Source organism: Oryzias latipes, chromosome 6, assembly GCF_002234675.1.
Source record: "Oryzias latipes chromosome 6, ASM223467v1".
Classification (NCBI taxonomy): Eukaryota; Metazoa; Chordata; class Actinopteri; order Beloniformes; family Adrianichthyidae; genus Oryzias; species Oryzias latipes.
The window spans coordinates 14,891,701-14,912,211 of NC_019864.2; the positions used below are offsets into that span (position 1 = coordinate 14,891,701).

A 20,511-nucleotide genomic window follows, 5' to 3' on the forward strand; every position below is an offset into this window, starting at 1 on the left:
GGCAGTGCGTAGCTGTTTATTGCCCGGGTCTTATTTTTGCCATTGAGCTGGCTTCTCAGGACTTGCCTTACCCGTTGGAGGTATTTAGCTGTTGCAGCTTTCCTTGTTGCCTGCTCCAGGTTGCCATTTGCCTGTGGAATTCCGAGGTACTTGTAACTGTCCTCGATGTCTGCTATTGTTCCTTCTGGGAGTGAGACCCCTCCTGTGTGGACTACCTTGCCTCTCTTTGTCACCATCCGGCTGCATTTCTCGAGCCCGAATGACATCCCAATGTCAGTACTGTAGATCCTGGTGGTGTGGATCAGGGAGTCAATGTCACGCTCGCTCTTAGCATATAGCTTGATGTCATCCATGTAGAGGAGGTGACTGATGTTGGCCCCATTTCTGAATCGGTATCCATAGCCAGTCTTGTTGATTATTTGGCTGAGGGGGTTCAGACCTATGCAGAACAGCAGTGGGGACAGAGCATCACCTTGGTATATCCCACATTTGATGGACACTTGGACACTCCCATTGGCTTCAAGGGTGGTTTTCCACAGCTTCATTGAGTTTCCTATGAAGGCTCTTAGAGTCCTGTTTATGTTGTACAGCTCCAAGCATTCAGTGATCCACGTGTGTGGCATTGAGTCATAGGCTTTCTTGTAATCAATCCAGGCTGTGCACAGGTTGGTGTGTCGTGACTTGCAGTCTTGAGCGACTGTTCTGTCAACCAGGAGTTGGTGTTTCGCTCCCCTGGAGTCTCTACCAATGCCTTTCTGTGTGTTACTCATGAATTGATCCATGTGCCTATTTATCTTGGTTGCAATGATGCCTGACATGAGCTTCCATGTTGTGGAGAGACAGGTTATTGGCCGGTAGTTGGATGGGACTGCACCCTTTGAGGGATCCTTCTGGATCAGGATCGTTCGGCCTTCTGTTAGCCATTCGGGATGAGTCCCATCTCTTAGCAGCTGGTTCATTTGTGCTGCCAGGCGCTCGTGGAGTGCTGTGAGCTTCTTTAGCCAGTAGGCATGTATCATGTCAGGGCCCGGTGCTGTCCAGTTCTTCATACCTGAGACTCTTTCTTGGATGTCTGCCACTGTGATGGTTACTGGATTCTGTTCAGGGAGGTTGCTATGTTCTTCTCTCAGAGAGACCAGCCACTGGGCATTGCTGTTATGTGCTGTCTCTTTCTCCCATATACTTTTCCAGTACTGTTCAGTTTCTAGCCTTGGTGGGTCTGCTCGGCTGTTTTGACCCTGCCACTGAGCGTACACTTTCGCAGGTTGAGTTGCGAACAGCCTGTTTATCCGTCTGGCTTCATTGTCTCTTGTGTACCTCTTTAGGCGGCTGCTCAAGGCTAGGAGCCTTTGTTTGGCAGTTTCCAGTGCTTCAGGTATGGGCATCTGGCTGTATCTCTTAGGTACTTGCTTTCTCATTGTATCTCTTTGAGCCTCTGTCAGCTTACTCACATCCTTCCGAGTTGCCTTGATTTTGGCCTCTAACCGTTGCTTCCATGGTGGGTATTGTTTTCTCCCATGGTTACTCTTATAGCCAAGCATCTCAAGGATCACTGCTGCTGAAGTGTAAACCAGTTCATTGGTTTCTGTGATGGTTGTGGTAGGAATTGCCCTCAATGCTTCATTCACAGTTTCCAGTAGACTTTCAGGCGGTACATCACTTAACCGTTGTAGCTGGTGTCGAGGTTGCCAAGTGTTCATTCTAGACATGATCTTGTCTTTCAGGTCAGTTGCTGCCTCGCTCAGCGTAACTGTGGTTGTTGGGGCTGTGTACCCAATCTCAGGGTGGGAGTGTAGTATAGCCTGCTCTCTGACCTGTTGTTCTGGCTCTCTCGGGGTATTGCCATTGTATTGTATTGCTTCAATCTCAAGTTGTGATAGGAGTTGCCGCTTGTGGATGTTCGAGCATTGGGCTACCAGTTGTTTGGCAGTTAGCCTTGATTGTGAGTTTCGAAGCATCCATTCATTCCACATTCTCTGCATGTAACCACGCTGGTTGGGATTACTTGAGTAGTAGCATTCTAACAGAACCTTGTTCTCGCACCTAGTCCATTTCCGTCTTGTTCCAGTAGCCCACTTTCCATCAGAGTGCTCTGGTCCCCCAGCACCTGACGCAGACCTTGTTTGGCCGGGCGACGTCTGAGCCGGCATGACATGTGGTTCATTGTCTCTCATGTTTGTGAGGTAGGCCGTAGCGTAAAGGGTCTTGCCCAAGGACCCTCACTGGGTGATGTTAATTGCTCGCTATTGTTATGGTAATTGCCACATTTCCATTGTTATGGTAATTGCCCCCATTTACCATTGCCATTATATTGTTCATTCCGCCCCTGGGAATCGAACCGAGGTTTTCCTGCATGACAGTCCTGCACCTTACCAACTGAGCTATATATATATATATATATATAAATATATATAAATATATATAAATATATATATATATATATATATATATAAATATATATATATATAAATATATATATATATAAATATATATATATATATATAAATATATATATATATAAATATATATATATATATAAATATATATATATATATATTTATAGATATATATATATTTATATATATATATATATATATATATATATATATATATATATATATATATATATATATATATATATATATATATATATATATATATATATATATTTATAGATATATATAAACATAAATATATATTAATAATATAAAAGCTACTTAGATGCCACCAAAGGCTATAGAAGGCATTGTCATGTGGGTCCCGTCTACCTCACCAAGATGGCGTCGATCTCCACCACCGTCGGCCTGGCTTCCAAAGCGGGCGTGTCTCCTCTAGCGATATAACTCATTGGGAGTCACAACTAATTTCGTTTTTGCATTACACACATGCTTTAGCTGTGATTGGGAATATTTTAAAATAGTTGTGAAACTGAGTGATTCAGAATTTAAAGACGGCATTTCTGATCAGAAAAATATGAAGTTAAACAGATACATTGTCTGACCTGTAGTGAGGAAGCTATAAACTCGCCATAAACACTGTTCAATTATTTTGAAAAACCCTCCGCTGTTTTATTTTGAACTTTATATTGAAATTGATACCCAAATTCTTTTCCCTGCACGATCTGGGCTGTGTCGGGTTGATTGATGGCTAAAGTAAAAAGTGACTCCTTGACTAAAATAGGGCGTTTTTTTCTGAAATATGAACTATATTTAAACTCGTTAAATCAGCGACCAATTAGAACAGAACTGTCAGATTCAAGCTGCTTCACTGAAACGTCTCTTCCGTTCTCAGTGGCACAGGAGTTTCTCTCGCAGTCCCCGGCTGTCGCTAACTCTCTGCGTCCGAGCGGAACCGCAGACAGAAGCAGCAGCTCAGAACCACCGGGTTCGATAAAACACCGGGGAATTTTGTTGCCGCATTGTTTCTTTTGTATCTATAACAGAACTGTATTAATGTTAATACAAAAAGAGCACTTTTAACCCTTTTGCTATCCTAGGCACTTTAACATTGAGAGTTGGGTCATCGAGACCCACTAGACAGTGCTCTGATCCTTTTTTCTTCAATGACTTGTGATCTTCACTGGTGTCCATGGATTACAGGAAATCTTTCCACCTTAATCATGGTGGGGAGAACACGTCAATGTAAGGGTGGGGTCATCTAAGATAACACAAGGGTTAAAAACGAGACAAAAAAAGGCAGGTGCTCAAGCACCCCTACTGCCCTAATAGTGCACGTGCCTGTTCACCAGTTTATAAATGATCATTTCTGTTGTTGGTAACCTTTCATTTAAATGAATAAAATAGTGCCAACTGTGAACTTAGTTTTAAATGTATTTTTTGTTGTAAAATGAAATGTATTTATGAAAAAGAGTTGTCATTTATATCACACCTCTTTTGAATACATAAGACCATAAACTACAACTTCATTAGGTACTTTTCACATAAATACATTTGTTAAAACTTAATTTATTAAAACAAGTTTTATTTTTTAAAATAGTTCGAAAAATATTTTCCCTTCAAAACATTTTAAATTGACTTTTTTATGTGGAAGTGGCTTCAATTGTACATTTATAAACATTTAAAGTCGAAATGGCATTAAAAATAACATTTCACATTAAATACTTTTTCAGATCCAACATTTAAAAAAAAATGAATGCAGAAAAACCTAACAGAAAGCTGGTGTTATGTGAGCTCCTATGTTTTGGCCTGCAGACTGTGGAGCAAACATGTTTGATGTTATTCAACGCATACATGATCTAAGCATAATTGCACTTAATTTAGTTTTTGGAATAAAATAGCTCAAGATTTATGCAACAATGTGTACCTGAGAACAGCGAAATACAATGCAGGGACTGATTGTAAAAGGATGTTCCTCTTCAGCAAAGTGAAAAGAACTATTGTCTTTAGAAACTGGATGAATCCATTTGAAAAATTCAAAGCATTTTCTCTTAACTAGTCTAAACTAAAAAAAAATGTCATCAATATTACAATAGATATTATTTATAATGAATGTATTCATATAATTAAATCTGTCAAACAGCAGAGCTGGGATCCAATGACCAACACAATATTATCACAGATAATCAGTCATTCTTGATAACCAAGTTCAAGAAATCTTACCCTTTGAATCCAACCCAGTCTGAGCAGACTGACATGACTGGACATCATTTAGAAGAGCATGTTTCATAACATAAAGTTACCGTGGTTGAAAATATAAAATTCTATCCTTAAAACGTTCTCTTTTTTTTTATTATTTTCGGTCCAAGTGATGAAAAATAGAAAAACTCAGAGGGAAATTCACTTTTTGTGACTGATATGATGTAGCCACTCCTTCAACATCTGAAAGCTCGGTCGAGCTCCAGGATCCAGGTTCCAGCACTGCTTCATGATGTTATATACAACTTCGGGACAGCCATCAGGACAGTCCATTTTGTATCCTTTCTCCACTCGCGGCACTACGTCTTTCAACGGCTACAGAAAAGGGACAAACTTGTTAAAAAGTTCCACAAATTGACAGAAAAAAACCCAAATATTTTATGTCCAATTTTAAACTTGTAATAACTTTTATATTATGAAGTGATATTTATGCCACCACATTGCAAACAAAACTGTCTAAGTTGCAAATTAAAATATTAAACATTTGCCTTCAAATTTTTTTTTTGCTTGCAAATTTAAAACGTATGAACTTATGAACGCTAAATCAAAGATAGGAATAAAGCAAGATAAGAGATAACGCATGTGAAAACATTTGTTTTGCAAATGCAAAAATATTTTTTGAAAGCATAAAAAAATGTGATAGCAAAAAAAAGTATTTGAAAGCAAATGTTTAATATTTTCATTTGCAACGTAGAAAGTTTGTTTGCAATGTGGTGTCATAAATATCACTTCATATTATAGAAGTTGCTTTAGATCAACTTGTCTTGTTTACGACACAACTAACTCGTACTTACAATTCTTGGGTAAGGGACTCGGCCAAACGAGTAAATCTCCCAAAGCAAAATACCATAGCTCCAAACATCTGACTTGGTGGAAAAGTTCTGTTAATTAAAAAAGAAAAAGATTATAATTTAGTTTTTTCAAGTGACAAATTTCAGTAGCAGCACACCTTTTCCCTGAGAGCTTCTGGTGCCGTCCACTTGACTGGCAGCTTGGCAGTGTCCTGAGTGGAAGAAGCTTCTTTGGTCAAACCAAAGTCACTGACTTTGGCAATGTTGTCGTCTGATACGAGAACATTCCGCGCTGCTAAATCTCGATGAACAAAGTTGTTGGTCTCCAGATACGCCATGGCTTCACAGACGTCTCTGCAGTGGAGAAAGGAGACAATTATGTGTACTGAATTGATGAATTCAAAACAAATTTTTTTTCCCAAGGAAAGACGTAACAGTAAAACCAACAATTCTGTGGTTAATTACAGTTGCCCATTTACTAGAACTTTGATTAGTACTGTTTTTTTAATTGTTACTTTTCAAAAGGTTCTATCTAAAAAGCTGATTTAATATATTTTAAAAACTTATTTTAGGAAATATTTATCATGTAAAATCAATTGTTTACTAATGGATCATTTCATTTGGTTTTAGCAACTTCCTCCCAAATTTTTGTGTTGATGTGGTATTTCTAAAAAATATTTTTTTGCAAGCATCTTCCTGCTTCTGTACAGTGTATGTATTCTGACTCCAAAACATTCATACCAAATACAAAGCCTGATCCTGCGCTGAATGCGACACTGCAGTAAAAACCTACATTGCAAATTTAAGGAGTGCTTCTCCACCAAGAACAGTACGGCCTCTGGAACGCAAGTAGTCAACCAAACAGCCCTTAAACAACAAAAAGATATATATTTTTAATGCACATTGCAGATTTAAAATCTTCCAGATGTTGATGAATGGTCAGTAATGAAGAAACCTACCTTAGCCATATATTCTGTTACTATATAAAGACTTCCATTCTCCTCTACAATCACACCGAGCAGCTGGACCAGGTTATTGTGCCGCATTTGCCTGAAAATACAAGAGAAATGTTCACATGTGGCTGAGGGTTTATGTCTGCTTTCAAAAACAAAACAATGGGTTTGATTTTCTTACGTCATGACAGAAGCTTCGGCAATAAAAGCCTGCGCTGTTGCATCATTTTTTATGCACTTCACAGCGACTTTAGTTCCTCTGTAGTCTCCAACCATGACATCTAGAGAAATCCCAACATGTAAACAGGTTAAAGAGGCGGTGCTAACCAGCAGATCCCAACAAGGGAAACCCCTTAGCTAACGTCCATGAGCAAAATGTTGCCTCCTGGTTCAATTTTACAAACAAAATTCAGCTTTTTTTTTTGCATACCGTTTACCAGCAGTATGCAAATTCAAATTTGAAGCTACCTACCTCCAAATTCTCCCTTTCCAATAACCTGCTGCAGCTTCAAGTCTTTCCTGTTCATTGACCAGCCACCTGTTAAACAGTTGCACATAAAACACATCAAAATTTTAAATGAGAAGGGGCGTGCAAAAACAGATCAAGCTGCCAAACAAAGACTCACTCCTTGAAAACTCATCCTGAGCAGCTACGGTTCCCTCCTCCAGCTTTGGCTTAATAAGTTTGGTGCACAGCCCATCAGCATCTTTGGTGTAGTGCTAACAACAAGGAAATATACAGGCACACAAATTAAAATCACAAAAAAGTCCAAATTAAAAATGTTACAATAAAATCCAATGTGCGATGTTAGGCATCTAAAGTCCTTGTCATTTTAACAATAAATTGATTCATATCATAATTTGTGGACGCCAATACAATTCATTAACTACTATCCGATTCACTGACCTAAAACTGATCCAGGACATCTTTAGCTAAAATTTAATCAAAAAGTTCAAAGTGTTTTCACACATTGGATTGTAATGATAGCATCTTTCGCTGCCATCACATGCGTACCTCAATCCAAACAGCATTTTCCACTATCGATATAATTGATTAATTTCATTTTGCAACAATTTTTCAAATGCTATAGGTCAATTGAATCGGTTAGTTCAAAAGGGGCCCAAGTCCAAGAGTTTTGTTTTTCCAGGAAATGATTTTAATTGCATAGTTTAAAGGGAGGCAACACCAAATGATTAACACTTTCCCCAGATTTAGCACCAGTTCATCGCTTACAAATGCTATAATATGAAGCACCTCACTTTTATAATTTCAGAGGACTAGCAAAGTAAAATCTCTGGACTTGGGCCCTTCTTGAAATAAACAGGGGTGCTGCCATATTGGATGACTAGTGATGTCATCTATGGGATAAAGCTAAACCCATGCAAGACAGGCCCAAGTCCAGGAATTTTGCACTTAATGCATTTTAAATGCCAAGCATAGTAAATACATTACAACAGACTAGGGACATTTTTGCATAAAATCCGATAGATTTTCCCTTGAAGACCATAGAACACATAATATCTCTATTTTGAAAAATTGTGGACTTGGGCCCCTTTTGAAGTAACAGATTCAATTGGATTTGATTCAATGAACAGCATGTCTCAGGCAGAAATATGTGATTGGATCGTAGGAATAAAAAGTGATTAATTAATTAGTTGTTACCCTAACAATTCATCCGAAAATAATGAGAATGCATGCACAGGCAAGTGTCGAATAGTATCTAACCAGTTCCTAAATGTCCTAAAGCAGCATTTTGCACAAGCAAAATCTTCCCAGCGCATGATGATCCTCTCACAGTCTATCCAAAATGTCAGTTTGTGGATTGCTTTATTGAAACAGAAAAGCAGGAGGGGAACAAAGTGGTGCAGAAACTAGATAAACATCTTGTGAGACTGATATTAGCCTGGTGGGTTTTTAACTCTTGGCTTCCTGTAGAGCTTCTAATAAGCCTAGAGAGGAAGGCGAGGTAACATAAAGGGATTTTTATTCAAGGTCATAGCAACAAGAAAAATAAATATATAAAAAAATTAATTTACTTGAGGCACTCGTGACATGTCAGTAAAATGAGTTCAAATAAAATAAATACATGTTTTACATATTTTAGGTCTTATCTTGATGTTATGAAGGTAAAGCACATGTTTTACTTGAGCACCAAAAATAGAATCAGGGCCACATTTAGCTCATCAGAATCTCCATTTAACTGTATCCTGTATGCAGTGTGAGGATTAACATTAAGTGAGCCACCAACACAGTGCTGTCTGCTTAAACGAGACAAACAAAGAAAGAGACAGTAATTGAAAAAATGATTAATCATTCAGGAAAAAAAAATTCTGAGTTAGTTTTTTTTCCATTTGAGATGCAGTTTAAGTTAACACGTTGCACAGGAAAAGAAGTCTGTTATAGTCTTGTGCATTTCTGAGGTTAGAACTCTGAACCTCAGTATGCTGTTCACTTCCTCTTTGACACTTCCTGTTCATTTTAAGTTACAGGAACTTTCAACTTTAAATTAGTTCACTTATGCTGCAACTCTAATATAGCATCAGACTAAATTTTGCAAAAAAAGCTTGATGTGAAAACAAATCAAAACACAAATCCAACGGCTCACCTCCATCAGCTGCATGAGGTTCTCGAAGTAGACCTCCTCGTCGATGGTGAGCTTGCCGTTGTGGTAGATGATTCGGTAGTGCTCCACTTTCCCGTCGCAGCTCACGCAAAGCGTGTAGTCGCCGGGGAAGTTGGTGCTCTCTCGCACCAAGAACAGGCCCGTCTCCGGGGGGTTGAGGAGTCGCTCTGCCTGATCCCGAGTTATCTTCCCATGAAACCATCTGGAAGTGGAGAAGCAAGACAAAAATCAGAGCACCCCAAGGACAGATTCACATAAAACCTGTCAGAGTAAATCCCCTCATTTCTATGCTGATACACAGAGACCTCAAAAGAGGGATCTATTTGCTTTATATCTGTTCTCTTTAGTGTCTGAAAGCCATTTTTATTGGGGTGCTTAAAAGTTAAGGTGCATCTTCCCTTTTATCTTATTGTTGGTGATAAAATGAAATGACAGTTTGAAGCTGGCCTCTCTGCATGAGCATGGAAACAGCTGTGACCTTTCTGTGTTTTTTTGGTTTAACTTTTTACCTAATTGTACCAAAGTTGCTGCTTTAAATGCTCCTTCAACTCAAAAGTTGTTTTAAGAACTTAAACAGATTGAGTGGGGTTCTGTCCACATGGAGTTTGAGAGTTACTTGCTCAGTCAGGACATTTTTTAAAAATATGTCACGTATTTGGAATTTTGAGGATTTTTTTGTAGTTGTATTCACAAATATTAGGCCAAAAGGTACATTTTTGTGGCTTACTTTAATCCATAATAGTCATGTAGATGGATGGAAAGAATTTGCATTGGGCAAAAAAGTATTTGTCAGTCACTGATTCTGCAAGTTATCCCACTTAAAAAGATGCTTGTCATAAAGACACCTTAACTATGAGAGACAGTATATTAAAAAATATCCAAGAAATCACATTGTTTGATTTATAAAGAATCTCTTTGTATAATGATGCAGAAAAGACATATTTAGCTCCTACAAACTAGCAGGAATTCGGTTCCGCACAGACCTGTAACTTCTTCAAGATGATTCTTCATTTGCTACCTGTTTTAATGGCACATGTTAGAACTGGTTATCTGTATAAAAAAAACCTGTCCACGTCTTTCGACAGTCAGACTGCAACCTCTCCACCATGACCGAGACCAAAGAGCTGTCAAAGGACACCAGGAACAAGCTTGAACACCTAAACAAGACTGGGATGAACCATTCTACAACAAGCAAGCAGCTTGATGAAAAGAGATCAACTGTTGGAGCAATTATCAGAAAATGAAAGAAATACAAGATCACTGATAATCTCCCTCCACCTGGAGCTTCATGCAAGATCTCCCCTGTTTGGTACAAAGGAGAGTAATGAAACAGCTCAGAACTACATAGGGAACTACATAGCGGAACCTGTAAAGAGCTGTGACCACAGTAACAAATATTACTATAGGAGCAGATGACATTGTAATAGATGTAAATCCTGCAGTGCTCCAAAGGCCTCCCTGCCCAACTAGCAAGTCCAAACCAGTCTAAAGTTCTTCAGAAACCACCTGGATGATCCAGAGGATTGGGGGAACGCTTGTGTTGCATCTCAAGAAGACCATACCAAACTGTGAAGCATAAGGGGGGGGGGACATCATGGTTTGGGGCTGCTTGTCTGCAAGGGGGATAGGACAACTGGTCTGTATAAAGGAAAGGATGAATGGGGCCGTCATGTGGAGTGAGCGACAAAAAAACTCCTTCCATCAGTGAGAGCACTGAGAATGAAACACAGCTGGATCTGTAGGATAATGATCCCAAACACATCACCCGGGAAAGTAAGGAGAGGCTACGTCAAAAGCATTTCATGGTTCTGGAATGGCCTAGACAGTCAAACACATTCTTTAAAAATCAAACAGTGTGATTTCTTGGATTGTTTTGACATTCCTTCTTTCAGAGTTGAAGTGCAACTCTAATGAACTTTACAGTGGTGAAGGCAAGTTCAGCTTTAGAGCAGATTCACTTTTTTTTTTTTACCCAGAACCCTTTCTGGTTGTCTTTTTCAGCAGTTAAAAATTTGAAAAACATAATGGAAAAACAAGGGCGTTATCTACTGTACCCAAAAGTCTGCTTTGATCTACAACCTTCCATTTATGGCAACACAGAAAAAAGTTCAGTTAAATTTAGAAACCATGCCAATAGTAAAGGTTGGTCTTTTTTTTTTCCTCCAGTGATTTGCCTCCGTCAGTATTGCGCAACAAGCCTTCCGCTGTTTTAGGCAGTCGACTCAGACATTAGTGTGTAAAAGAGAGGAACCGCTACAGCAGAGGTGCTGACGTTTCTTAAAGCAACATGGTTGTGTTACTTCTATGCAGATGACTCAATTCTGTGAGCCTTTGACTGTCCTTTTTAAACCAACCGTATGATGCTGTTAACACTGATGTTCAAGGCGCAATAAATGTAAATAATTCAAATTATATTTTCATTTATTTGTAGGGATATAAGTATAGATTATGGTCATTTGCATTTTAGTAAGACCGGTTTTATTACAGTGCTAGTCACATATTCAAATGTAGCTTTTAGAATGTACAATAACCTTATTTACATGTGACTCCATAGGAAATTTAAATAGATTTTTAAATATAACTCAGGGAATCTTGTTGGAAAGTTGTGACGAAGGCTTTTAGTCACACATTTACAAAGGATGTTTTTTAGATTTGGCACTGTGGAAGAAGTGTTGAGACTTTTTTTTTACCACCACCACCATCATCCCTTGGAAGATTGATTTAAAAAGTAATATATTTTAGAATAGATTTAAAAATACAGATTATAATTGGGTCATGTTTTAAACTGTTGTACGCATACTGTTGAATACACACAGTACCGCAGACACAGATGTTCTGCAATTACGATACAGCCCAAGCATACTGTGGTCTCCTTTCACACAACCACAGCTTCTCCGCCACAACAAATTAGGCACTGGCCTTCTGGGTACAACCATAGGAAAAGGGTTAGCAGTTTTGTCCACTACTGCAAATACTCACTACAAGCTTCAAGCGGCTGAAAGCAAACAGCAGACACAATAACATAATCTTGTTTGGTTTAAACGTTAAAAGACTAAAGGGAATTTTAGAACTCAAAATTATTATTTTTTTTAAATTGTGTACTTACGGCATTAGGCTCAGTTTTCCATCAGTTTTAACACCTTCTCTTTTCTGGACATAGTTGGCTGGAATCGTTCCCTCCTGGCCAGCAGCATTTTTAGCTTTATACCAGTTTGGATCCTTAAACCAAAAATTGAATTATATGTGTAATAGATCTTTTGAACTTAATGAATATATTGAGTTTTTTAAATTTCAAAAATGCAAACTATGATAAATTTAATTTACCTTTGTCACAACAATAATTGTCAAGATGTCTCCTTTGTTAAATGGTAGGTCCTGCTCTGATGTCCCTTTAAAGCTGTACCTTGCCACACACTCTGTGCCTTGTGGCCATGGATTCTGAAACATAGGTGAAAACCCTGTTACATACATGTGTGTGTGTGTGTTAAAAAAAAAAATCTATACCTATACATATACATATATATATATATATATATATATATATATATATATATATATATATATATATATATATATATGTGTGTGTGTGTGTGTGTGTGTGTGTGTGTGTATATTATTATATATACATATATAACATGTATATATAACATAAAAAGTAAACACTTTTCCAAAGAAAATCTTAGGGAAGTGGAAAACACTTGAATAAGTTTTAAGGATGTAAACATAAAGAAAAACATCCATCCATTATGTTTACATTAGGCCTGCACAATATACCGCAAATTTATCGTTATCGCAATATCTAGCTCTGCAATATGCATATCGCAAAAGACGGCGAATATCGCAATAAATCGCAAACCCAAAATGTGTTAAAACAATTTTCTAGCAGCTTGAAGCATTTAACGAATCAAATAAATCCCTTTATGCTTTGACCAATCAGATGGACGCCTTCCCATTGTTGACCAATCAGATGGAGGCCTATTATGTTAACCCTGGTCCTGAAGAGCCTCAACCCTGCCTGTTTTCCAGCTCTCCTTAACCAGCTTGCTGTTGATTGGCTGACTCAAGTGATTTCACATCCTGATTGACTGAACACACCTGATTTTGGTTATCATTATCGAGCAGTCTAGGGAGAATTGGAAAACAGACAGGGTTGAGGCTCTTGAGGACCAGGGTTAGCCACCCTGACGTTTGTCCCCCATGTCGATGAGGGTCATTTGGAGTATAATTTTTAAACTGTTGCAATGAAATGGGAATGATGTTTTTGTTTATTTTTCTATTTGTTTATTTACCGCAAATTTATCGTTATCGCAATATTGATCACTAATATCGCATATCGCAAGTTTTCCTCATATCGTGCAGCCCTAGTTTACATCTTTAAACATTATTCAGGGGAAACATTAAGGCCAAAGTCAGGGTTAAAGAGAATGTAAGTAAGCAAAATTAGCTAGATAATGTTTAGAAATACTAAAATGTGAAAGTAACTGGACCATTTTTAAGAACAAAGATGAACTTTAAAAAGTTAAGACTAGCTAAATAATGTTGAGACAATGTTAAAATTGAAAGTAAAAGTCAATTTAGAAAAAGCCAAAAGGCCAAAGTTAAATTGCTAATGTTGAACGCTGTTAATTTAGCTAAACAAAGGGAAAATGTTATCTAAAACCATGTGAAAAACAAACAAATACAAAATTATTATAGACCTATTTATAAATGGATTTACAGAAAGACAAAAGCAACACTATTGTTACAGTAATGGACCCTTATTGACTCAGCTAAAAAATGATCTAAAATGTTTACCAAAGCTAACATGCTGGCTAATACTAACCTATGCAAAATTTGCTGGGTGATGTTTGATGAAGCTAAGAATAATGCAAAGTTAGTTGAACAAAGCGGGAGAAAGACAAAATTAACTGAAGGGTTTTGAAGCTTGCAAAAAAATCAAACTAAAGGTTAAATGATCCAAACAAACGCAAGGAAAGCTCATTTTAAAATGAATAGAGTTGAACAGTGCTTGCTTTACTGATTGCTTAACAACAATCAAACAAAACACATCTTACCTGGTCCTCTGTCATGGTGAGGTGCTTCAATCCTCTCACAGGTGAGATTTTCTAACTGTTACCATTAGAGCAGTTGAATACACACAGTACCTGCATAAGAAATATACAAAATAGGAAATTTAAACATATTTCCTTTAGGCAAACAATGTTTAATGGAAAACACAGCATTGATGCTTTTTGGCATAGCAATTCATTTGAAATTAAAATGCATCTAAGTCAGCATTTATCTGACTATACTGTCAAATCAGACAGAGCCAGGTAAAAATAACTCACACAAACAATTGCTGCACGGACAAGTCTGCTTCCTTCTACTTTCACAACTGCTTCACATTTCCGTGACGCAGGACAACAGATTGCACATGCTGATCAGCTTTTTTGCCTCAACACACTAAATGACACAAAGAATTGCTGTAAAACCATAAATTAGGCATTAAAAAAAGTCAATCTATATTTTATTCTTGCATAAAAAGCCCTACAGGAATCAAATGTTTCCTTATAGTGCTGGAATGTAATGCTGATATCCAGTCAGACTTAAGAGACTCGTCCTCCACACAAAGAAAAAAGCCTCTACAACACCAACCTTTGGCCTGAGTTGCCAGGAGCTTCCGTGACAAACAGAGCAAACCGAATGATGACGTACAGATGGAGTTATGCTAAATCCCACCCACCCCCTCTGTCTTCATTCAAAGCCCCACTTCCTCTTTCAGTTCCCATGGAAAAGTTGGGGCTTTTAATGGTTGGAGCTCAAGGAAAATTCTGGCTCCAACAGTTTGTTCCCTTTACATGAGGTCACATCCTGTGACATGTCCACTACTGCCAAGTCAACTTCCTGTAAGACATGCCAGAGTTAGAATGATACTAGGTCAAAGTGGGAGGGGGGTCTCTGTACATCAAACGCATGTCGGGGTCTAAGTTCACTCTTCTTTTAAGAGCATATGTCTCTGATTGGAAATGTTACCCGAACCTTTTACGTTTCCTAAAGAAAGGTTGTTAGCAGATAGCATCATGGGAAGTGACAGATCTTGGTCTTTCTGATGTTCTACATCGGTGAACTTTTATATTAAATAACTTGGTATATAGTTTATGCATTTTATTCATATAATAAGTTGTAAGAAGTTTGAAGAGGCTCCAGTCCTCAGAAATATTTTCTCTACATTTCTTTAAAGCATTAAGATTTAAATCTGAAAAGCCATTTTGTTCTAATTCATAGTATTGTATCCAAAAAATACTGATCAAATAAAAGTAGCGTCACTTCAAAAAACTATTATCTGAGTAGAATTAAAATGTGGTCATCCAAAAAAAAAAAAAAAAAGGATTTTAATAAGAATTAAAAAAAAGTAACTGGTGACAAAAGTACTCAAGACTGAGCAAAAATTTAAACTTGTGCGGTTATTAGTCTAAACTGTATTTGCTGATGATAAAGTAAAATCTGGAACTAACCTAAATATAAACCTTGTTTATAGTTTTTTTTTTTTGTATATTTATATGCTAAAAATCATCACTGATGCTTTACAAACCAGAATGTCTTCTTTCTCTGAGACTTCCACATCCCTACTATGGTAAAGTTCCTCAGAAAATGCACCAAAATTTCAGTAGATGTACCTAGTTCATTACTACCTACATCTGCCATTTTCAGTTACAAAACAAAAATTGAATTTTGCATTCTTGATTTTTGGTTTGTCCTTTCAGGGCCACCATAGAATAACAGCACACAGACATGTAGACTTTGGTTGAGATTTCAATCTCAACCAAAAAAAAAGCAAAAGCCACTGATTATGTCAGAGGTAAAGTCAAAAGTTCAAATTAATTTATTTACTGTCAGCAATAAATCTTAGAATAACATGATATGGTAACCCATCCACATGATGATGAGAGAGCATCATCTGCATGGAATATCTGGGTAGTTAGAGTCTGACTTAGCCGGCTGGTCCTTTGGCTCGACACAGTTTATCAAATACAATTGACGCATAAATGATATAAACTATCGAAAAACGTCTCTACTCAAGAGTAGGGAGGAGTGTGACAATAACCTGCATCACCGCACTTTTGTTTTTGAAGGTTTTTTTTTTGTTGAAAAATGGTGCGGTATATGGTATATGGTGCGTGATTGGAACTATAATAAACACATTCATCTTTGCTGATAATTTACTTTTTCTGCTAGTCCTGTGTTCAGACTTCAAGCGTTTCTTGGGGAAACCTTTTATTAATGTTCTCCTTCACTCCGTGCGCCGCGCCTCTCACCTCTTGCGCAGCGTGCGCTCACTCTACTTACACACACATGCGCGCGGTTTCAGAAACACACACATCCTCATTCTACAACAGAAGTTTCAGTCTCGCGAGGAAATACGACAAATTTACTGCGTTCTAATTATTCATTTCTATTGTATTCATTTCCATTACAAGCTGCGTTCTTGAGTGCGTGACACGGCCGCCCGCTGGAGGACTTTGTGTTGGGGAAGGGTAACACCAACCATGAACGCGCACTGTGAGATTTCGATAAATATCACTACATGTTTTGTTTGGGAACTATTTTGTGCAGCGCAAAGTTACGTGTCCGTGTAAACAAAGGCAGAGCCTCCTGCCCCGTGTTCTTCATGGGCATCAGTCTTCATTGCTACCGGAAAGGTGACAAAGTGTCTGCAGTCTCGTTTATTACTGGGCAATATATAATATTCTGAGAAGATGTCTGTACCAGAGAGCACAGGTGAAACTCGCTCCAGAGCGGTCCGCTGCAGAACAATCAACATGCACCCCCCACACACTTGTGTGTGTTCCTTCCTCCTACACAAACAAGGCGCTGACACACATACACATAGTCATTCTACAACACCTATATAGTTATTTCATTAGTTAGATAGTTAGTTGTTACTGTTATTTGTTAATAAAGAATACTGCGTTGTAATTGTATTCATTTGCGATGCGGCCGCCGGGGGATTTTGTGTATTTCACGACATTTCGCAGTGTTGATCAAAAATCCCGCACCGTCACAGCTCTACTCAAGAGTTATGAACAACAAAAAATTGAAATTTACAAAATCTACACAATGAAACAAATACAACATCTGAAGAATGCCACTGAGAGCAAAGACACCACCCATTATAGATTTATAGATCCAAATAAAGAAATATTTGTAGTGGTTTGCCTCTAGACCAACCAGGAGCAGCCACTGATCTTTAAATGCTCTTTGAAATATACCAATTTTAACATTTTGAAGTAGAATTGTCAAATATCGCAAACTGTGTTGGTCTTTCAATTTAGGTAAAGCGTAACAAACTTACTCAATTATACTTCAATGGATGTTAAAACTAAACTTTCACTTCAAATGTGAAAGTTGTGCCATTGTTTTCTATCAGTTTGTAAGGGGAGCTAAAATTACAGTTACTGTACATTTTTTTAATTGGGTTTTAGAAAAAGTCAAGTCTGGAAGTAGGAACTTCACTTATGAACTTCTGGTAATTTCAAGAGGGGGCCTCCACTCAGGGAGTCGTGGCTGCATGTCAGCTGCAGGGCACTGACAGCTCTGTGACTGAGACAGACCTTCATGTGCTGCAAAGTGGCTCAGCCATCTCCACAGAAGCAGGGAGATAACAAGGCTGTCCTTGTGAGGCAGCACAGTTTCTACTGGCACTGAGCTCAAGTCAGTTATGATCACCAACGTGATCTGTTGATGAATGACAAAGAATGCAATCAACTACAGAAAGCAACATTGAATAGGACAATTCACTCAAAAAACGAACCTGGGAGAGAAGATAATCCATCAAAAAGCAAACAAAATAATATGCAGAATGTAGCTTTTTCCTCGTCAAAGCCTGACGACTTTAACTAATCTGAACAGATCCTGAACGCAGTGCGATTTAAAGAACAAAACAGCAAGACAAGACAGGAATGCAGAAATGTCTCCTCTGGCTTTTTGCAAACTTGCCACTCCCTCATCTACCTGCAGACAAAATCTGAGATGAAGAGTCCCGATTATGTGTGCGATTAGTATGTTGTGCATCAAGATGTAAGCAGAAATTATTGCTGTGCTTTTAGAGAAGCGCTCTTTTTTTTCTGTCCTCAGGCAATCATGATCTAATTGAAAATGCAAGTAAGAAATAATAATAATTTAGCTTAAAATTGAGATAGGCGTTTCTGTATGTTTGCATTTGCTTTGTGCACTTAATACCTGAACAGGGTGTTACAGAAACCTTGTTTCTTTCAGGAAACACACTAACAGACACACCTGTATCTCAATTTTATAGATACATAATGAAAACATAATTCTTAGTAGATCTTAGTAGATTAAATTCCCGCTCTTGGTCCTGTAATTTGTTAAATACATTTTCTCAAAAGTGTGATGTATTTGAGATTTTTTTTCTCTTTATTGTGCATTTTTCTGTTTCTGCAACTTATAGTCCGGAGCGACTTTTAGTCAGAAAACAACGGTCCTCATCCTGGGACCTTTTATAATGAAGCAGGTATTGTTTCAATAAAAGTTACTCTTGTTCACACTAAGCTCCAAATATTGGAAATAAGTCAAATTTGGTAGCTGCTCATCCCAGCCTATTTATTATGTTATGATTCCTAGTTTTTCCTGTGGTTAAGGCAAATGACAGTGTAACAAAGAAGTATTTTGTAATAAACACATGCAAACCTTACACTGCCAAACAAGGGCACAAAGTAGCAGGAAGAGAAACACTATTATATTTGTGAGGGGCAGTCCACTTGAATTTGGCTTCCACCCAACCAGAGTGACCTTTGCATCCTAAGTTCAGATGGCTGATTTAATAAAAGTGCACACACTGGGGGAAAAGAAACTTCATTCAAGTAAAAAAAAAAAAGTGTTTGTGCAAAAATGGATGCTTCCTTTACTGCAGGGCAGTGCAAAAGCAGTGCAAGCTGCTCTGCGGATGCAGCTCCCTTTGCTGTGGTTTCCAATCTTTGTTTCAGTAATCTGTACTGCTAAAGAGCACTCCAGCGGTTGGACTGCATCCACACACCCTTAACTTTACCATAAGGAAGTTCTGTCTTTGCAGTACAGAACATTCACAGCTTTTTTTTTTCCTGCTGTGGAAGGGAAAACCAAAAAAAATGGTGTTGCATGTTGCTGGTGTAGCTTCATAAATGCTGTTAACTTGGTTGCTGCTGATAGTGACAAGCTAAGTGGACACCAGGGGACTTTTGAACGCATTCACTTTCAAGAACACATTTTTGTGCAGCCAGAAACACGTTAAGCATAACAGTTAGCTGCCTGGTGTGACCTTTCTAACCCAGGAAGTCAGTCAAATAATTTAAAAAAAAAAGGATATGAAGAGTTCCCTTTCACAACATCCCTAAACTCCTAGGTTGTCACAATGCAAAAGAAACAATACTTTATAAAATAAACTTTATATCCCCCCCCCCCCCCCCCCCCAAACTTGTGCATTCTTAATACTAGTATGTCCACATGATAAACCCATAGTTTCCAACACATACATCACCTGTTTGCAGCTATTGCCAAGTGATCTGAAGCTACGGCGGCTGGATCGGTCCGTTTTCATCCGAGCAGCAGCTCCAGTATTTCCATCCCAGCCGCAGATCAGTGACTATCGATCATGACATCAACACCGATAAAGGAAGAGGCGAAAGTTCCAGGTGATCAGAAACGTGAGCGTAAAATCAGCAGCTGGTGGCGGGTTCGATTCCCGTCAGGGGTTTGTATGTAGCAGACACGATAAATAGAATAGCTATTTTTTTAACCCCCACGAAAGAAAAGAACCGCCAAATTTGACCCGGACAATAAGAAAAGTGAGTTTTTACCAAGAGGGGCGCGCTGCTCTTCTCTTCCCGTCAGAAACGTTCAACTTTTTTTGTTGCCCCACCTTATTTTCATTCTGCACATGCGCAGTAGAATGTTGTAGCTATGACAAATTGCTGAACGATTTTGAAAATTGATGGTAACGTTTACAAAACAAATGACCGAAATAAGTCTGCACTCAATTGAAAACGAAAAAAAAATACACATTTATTGGTTCAATTCGAGGACATGGCTGACTGTAACTGCAGTTTGACAGTAAACTTTAGTAAAATCAAATATCAGAATTAGTCTTCGGAGTATCATGGGAATGTAGTACATTTAATGGCATTCATGGCTTAAGTAAGAAGAAAAATGGATACTCCCCGCCCCCCAAAACGAAACAAATAAATTGTATTTTTATATATATATATATATATATATATATATATATATATATATATATATATATATATATATATATATATATATATATATATATATATATATATATATACACACACACACACACACACACATAGACTCCGTGTAGAATTTTTAAATAATGGACATGTGAAACATTCCACTTCACTGCCCCCTGGTGGCCACAAAAAGAATCGTCAGATGAGGCACATTCTCTGAAGCAGCAGACTTGTCTCAACATATGCAGAACACACAGGCA

At 37.9% G+C, this 20,511-nt stretch overlaps 1 protein-coding gene across 3 annotated transcripts; it reads right to left on the reverse strand.

Annotated features, from left to right (window-relative positions):
- Window positions 1–4,029: 4,029 nt before the first annotated feature.
- On the reverse strand, window positions 4,030–19,957 carry LOC101158271 (tyrosine-protein kinase CSK). 3 transcript variants are annotated; one of them, XM_004069938.4, is made up of 14 exons: window positions 19,856–19,957; window positions 19,537–19,641; window positions 14,078–14,167; window positions 12,348–12,461; window positions 12,130–12,242; window positions 9,006–9,225; window positions 7,026–7,119; window positions 6,872–6,937; window positions 6,581–6,680; window positions 6,406–6,496; window positions 6,240–6,313; window positions 5,605–5,800; window positions 5,450–5,536; window positions 4,030–4,970 (listed from the first exon to the last, which is right to left on the reverse strand). In XM_004069938.4, the coding sequence occupies exons 3-14, from the start codon at window positions 14,090–14,092 to the stop codon at window positions 4,797–4,799; spliced, it is 1,344 nt and encodes a 447-aa protein (XP_004069986.1). In that variant the 5' UTR covers window positions 14,093–14,167; window positions 19,537–19,641; window positions 19,856–19,957; the 3' UTR covers window positions 4,030–4,796. The 3 variants fall into 3 exon arrangements, with proteins under 3 accessions (XP_004069986.1, XP_011474282.1, XP_020559591.1); XM_011475980.2 differs by lacking the exon at window positions 19,856–19,957 and having other exon boundaries at window positions 19,537–19,849; XM_020703932.2 differs by lacking the exons at window positions 19,537–19,641; window positions 19,856–19,957 and adding an exon at window positions 14,658–14,815.
- Between the last annotated feature and the right edge of the window lie 554 nt (window positions 19,958–20,511).

Bases quoted from the DNA above. Each gene is read 5' to 3' on its own strand.
- LOC101158271 (XM_004069938.4), bottom strand. The intron at 6,314-6,405 runs GTAGGTTTCTTC...TTGTTGTTTAAG, and splicing joins TAACAGAATATATGGCTAAG to GGCTGTTTGGTTGACTACTT. The intron at 5,801-6,239 runs GTAGGTTTTTAC...TCTCCACTGCAG, and splicing joins GCACTCCTTAAATTTGCAAT to AGACGTCTGTGAAGCCATGG.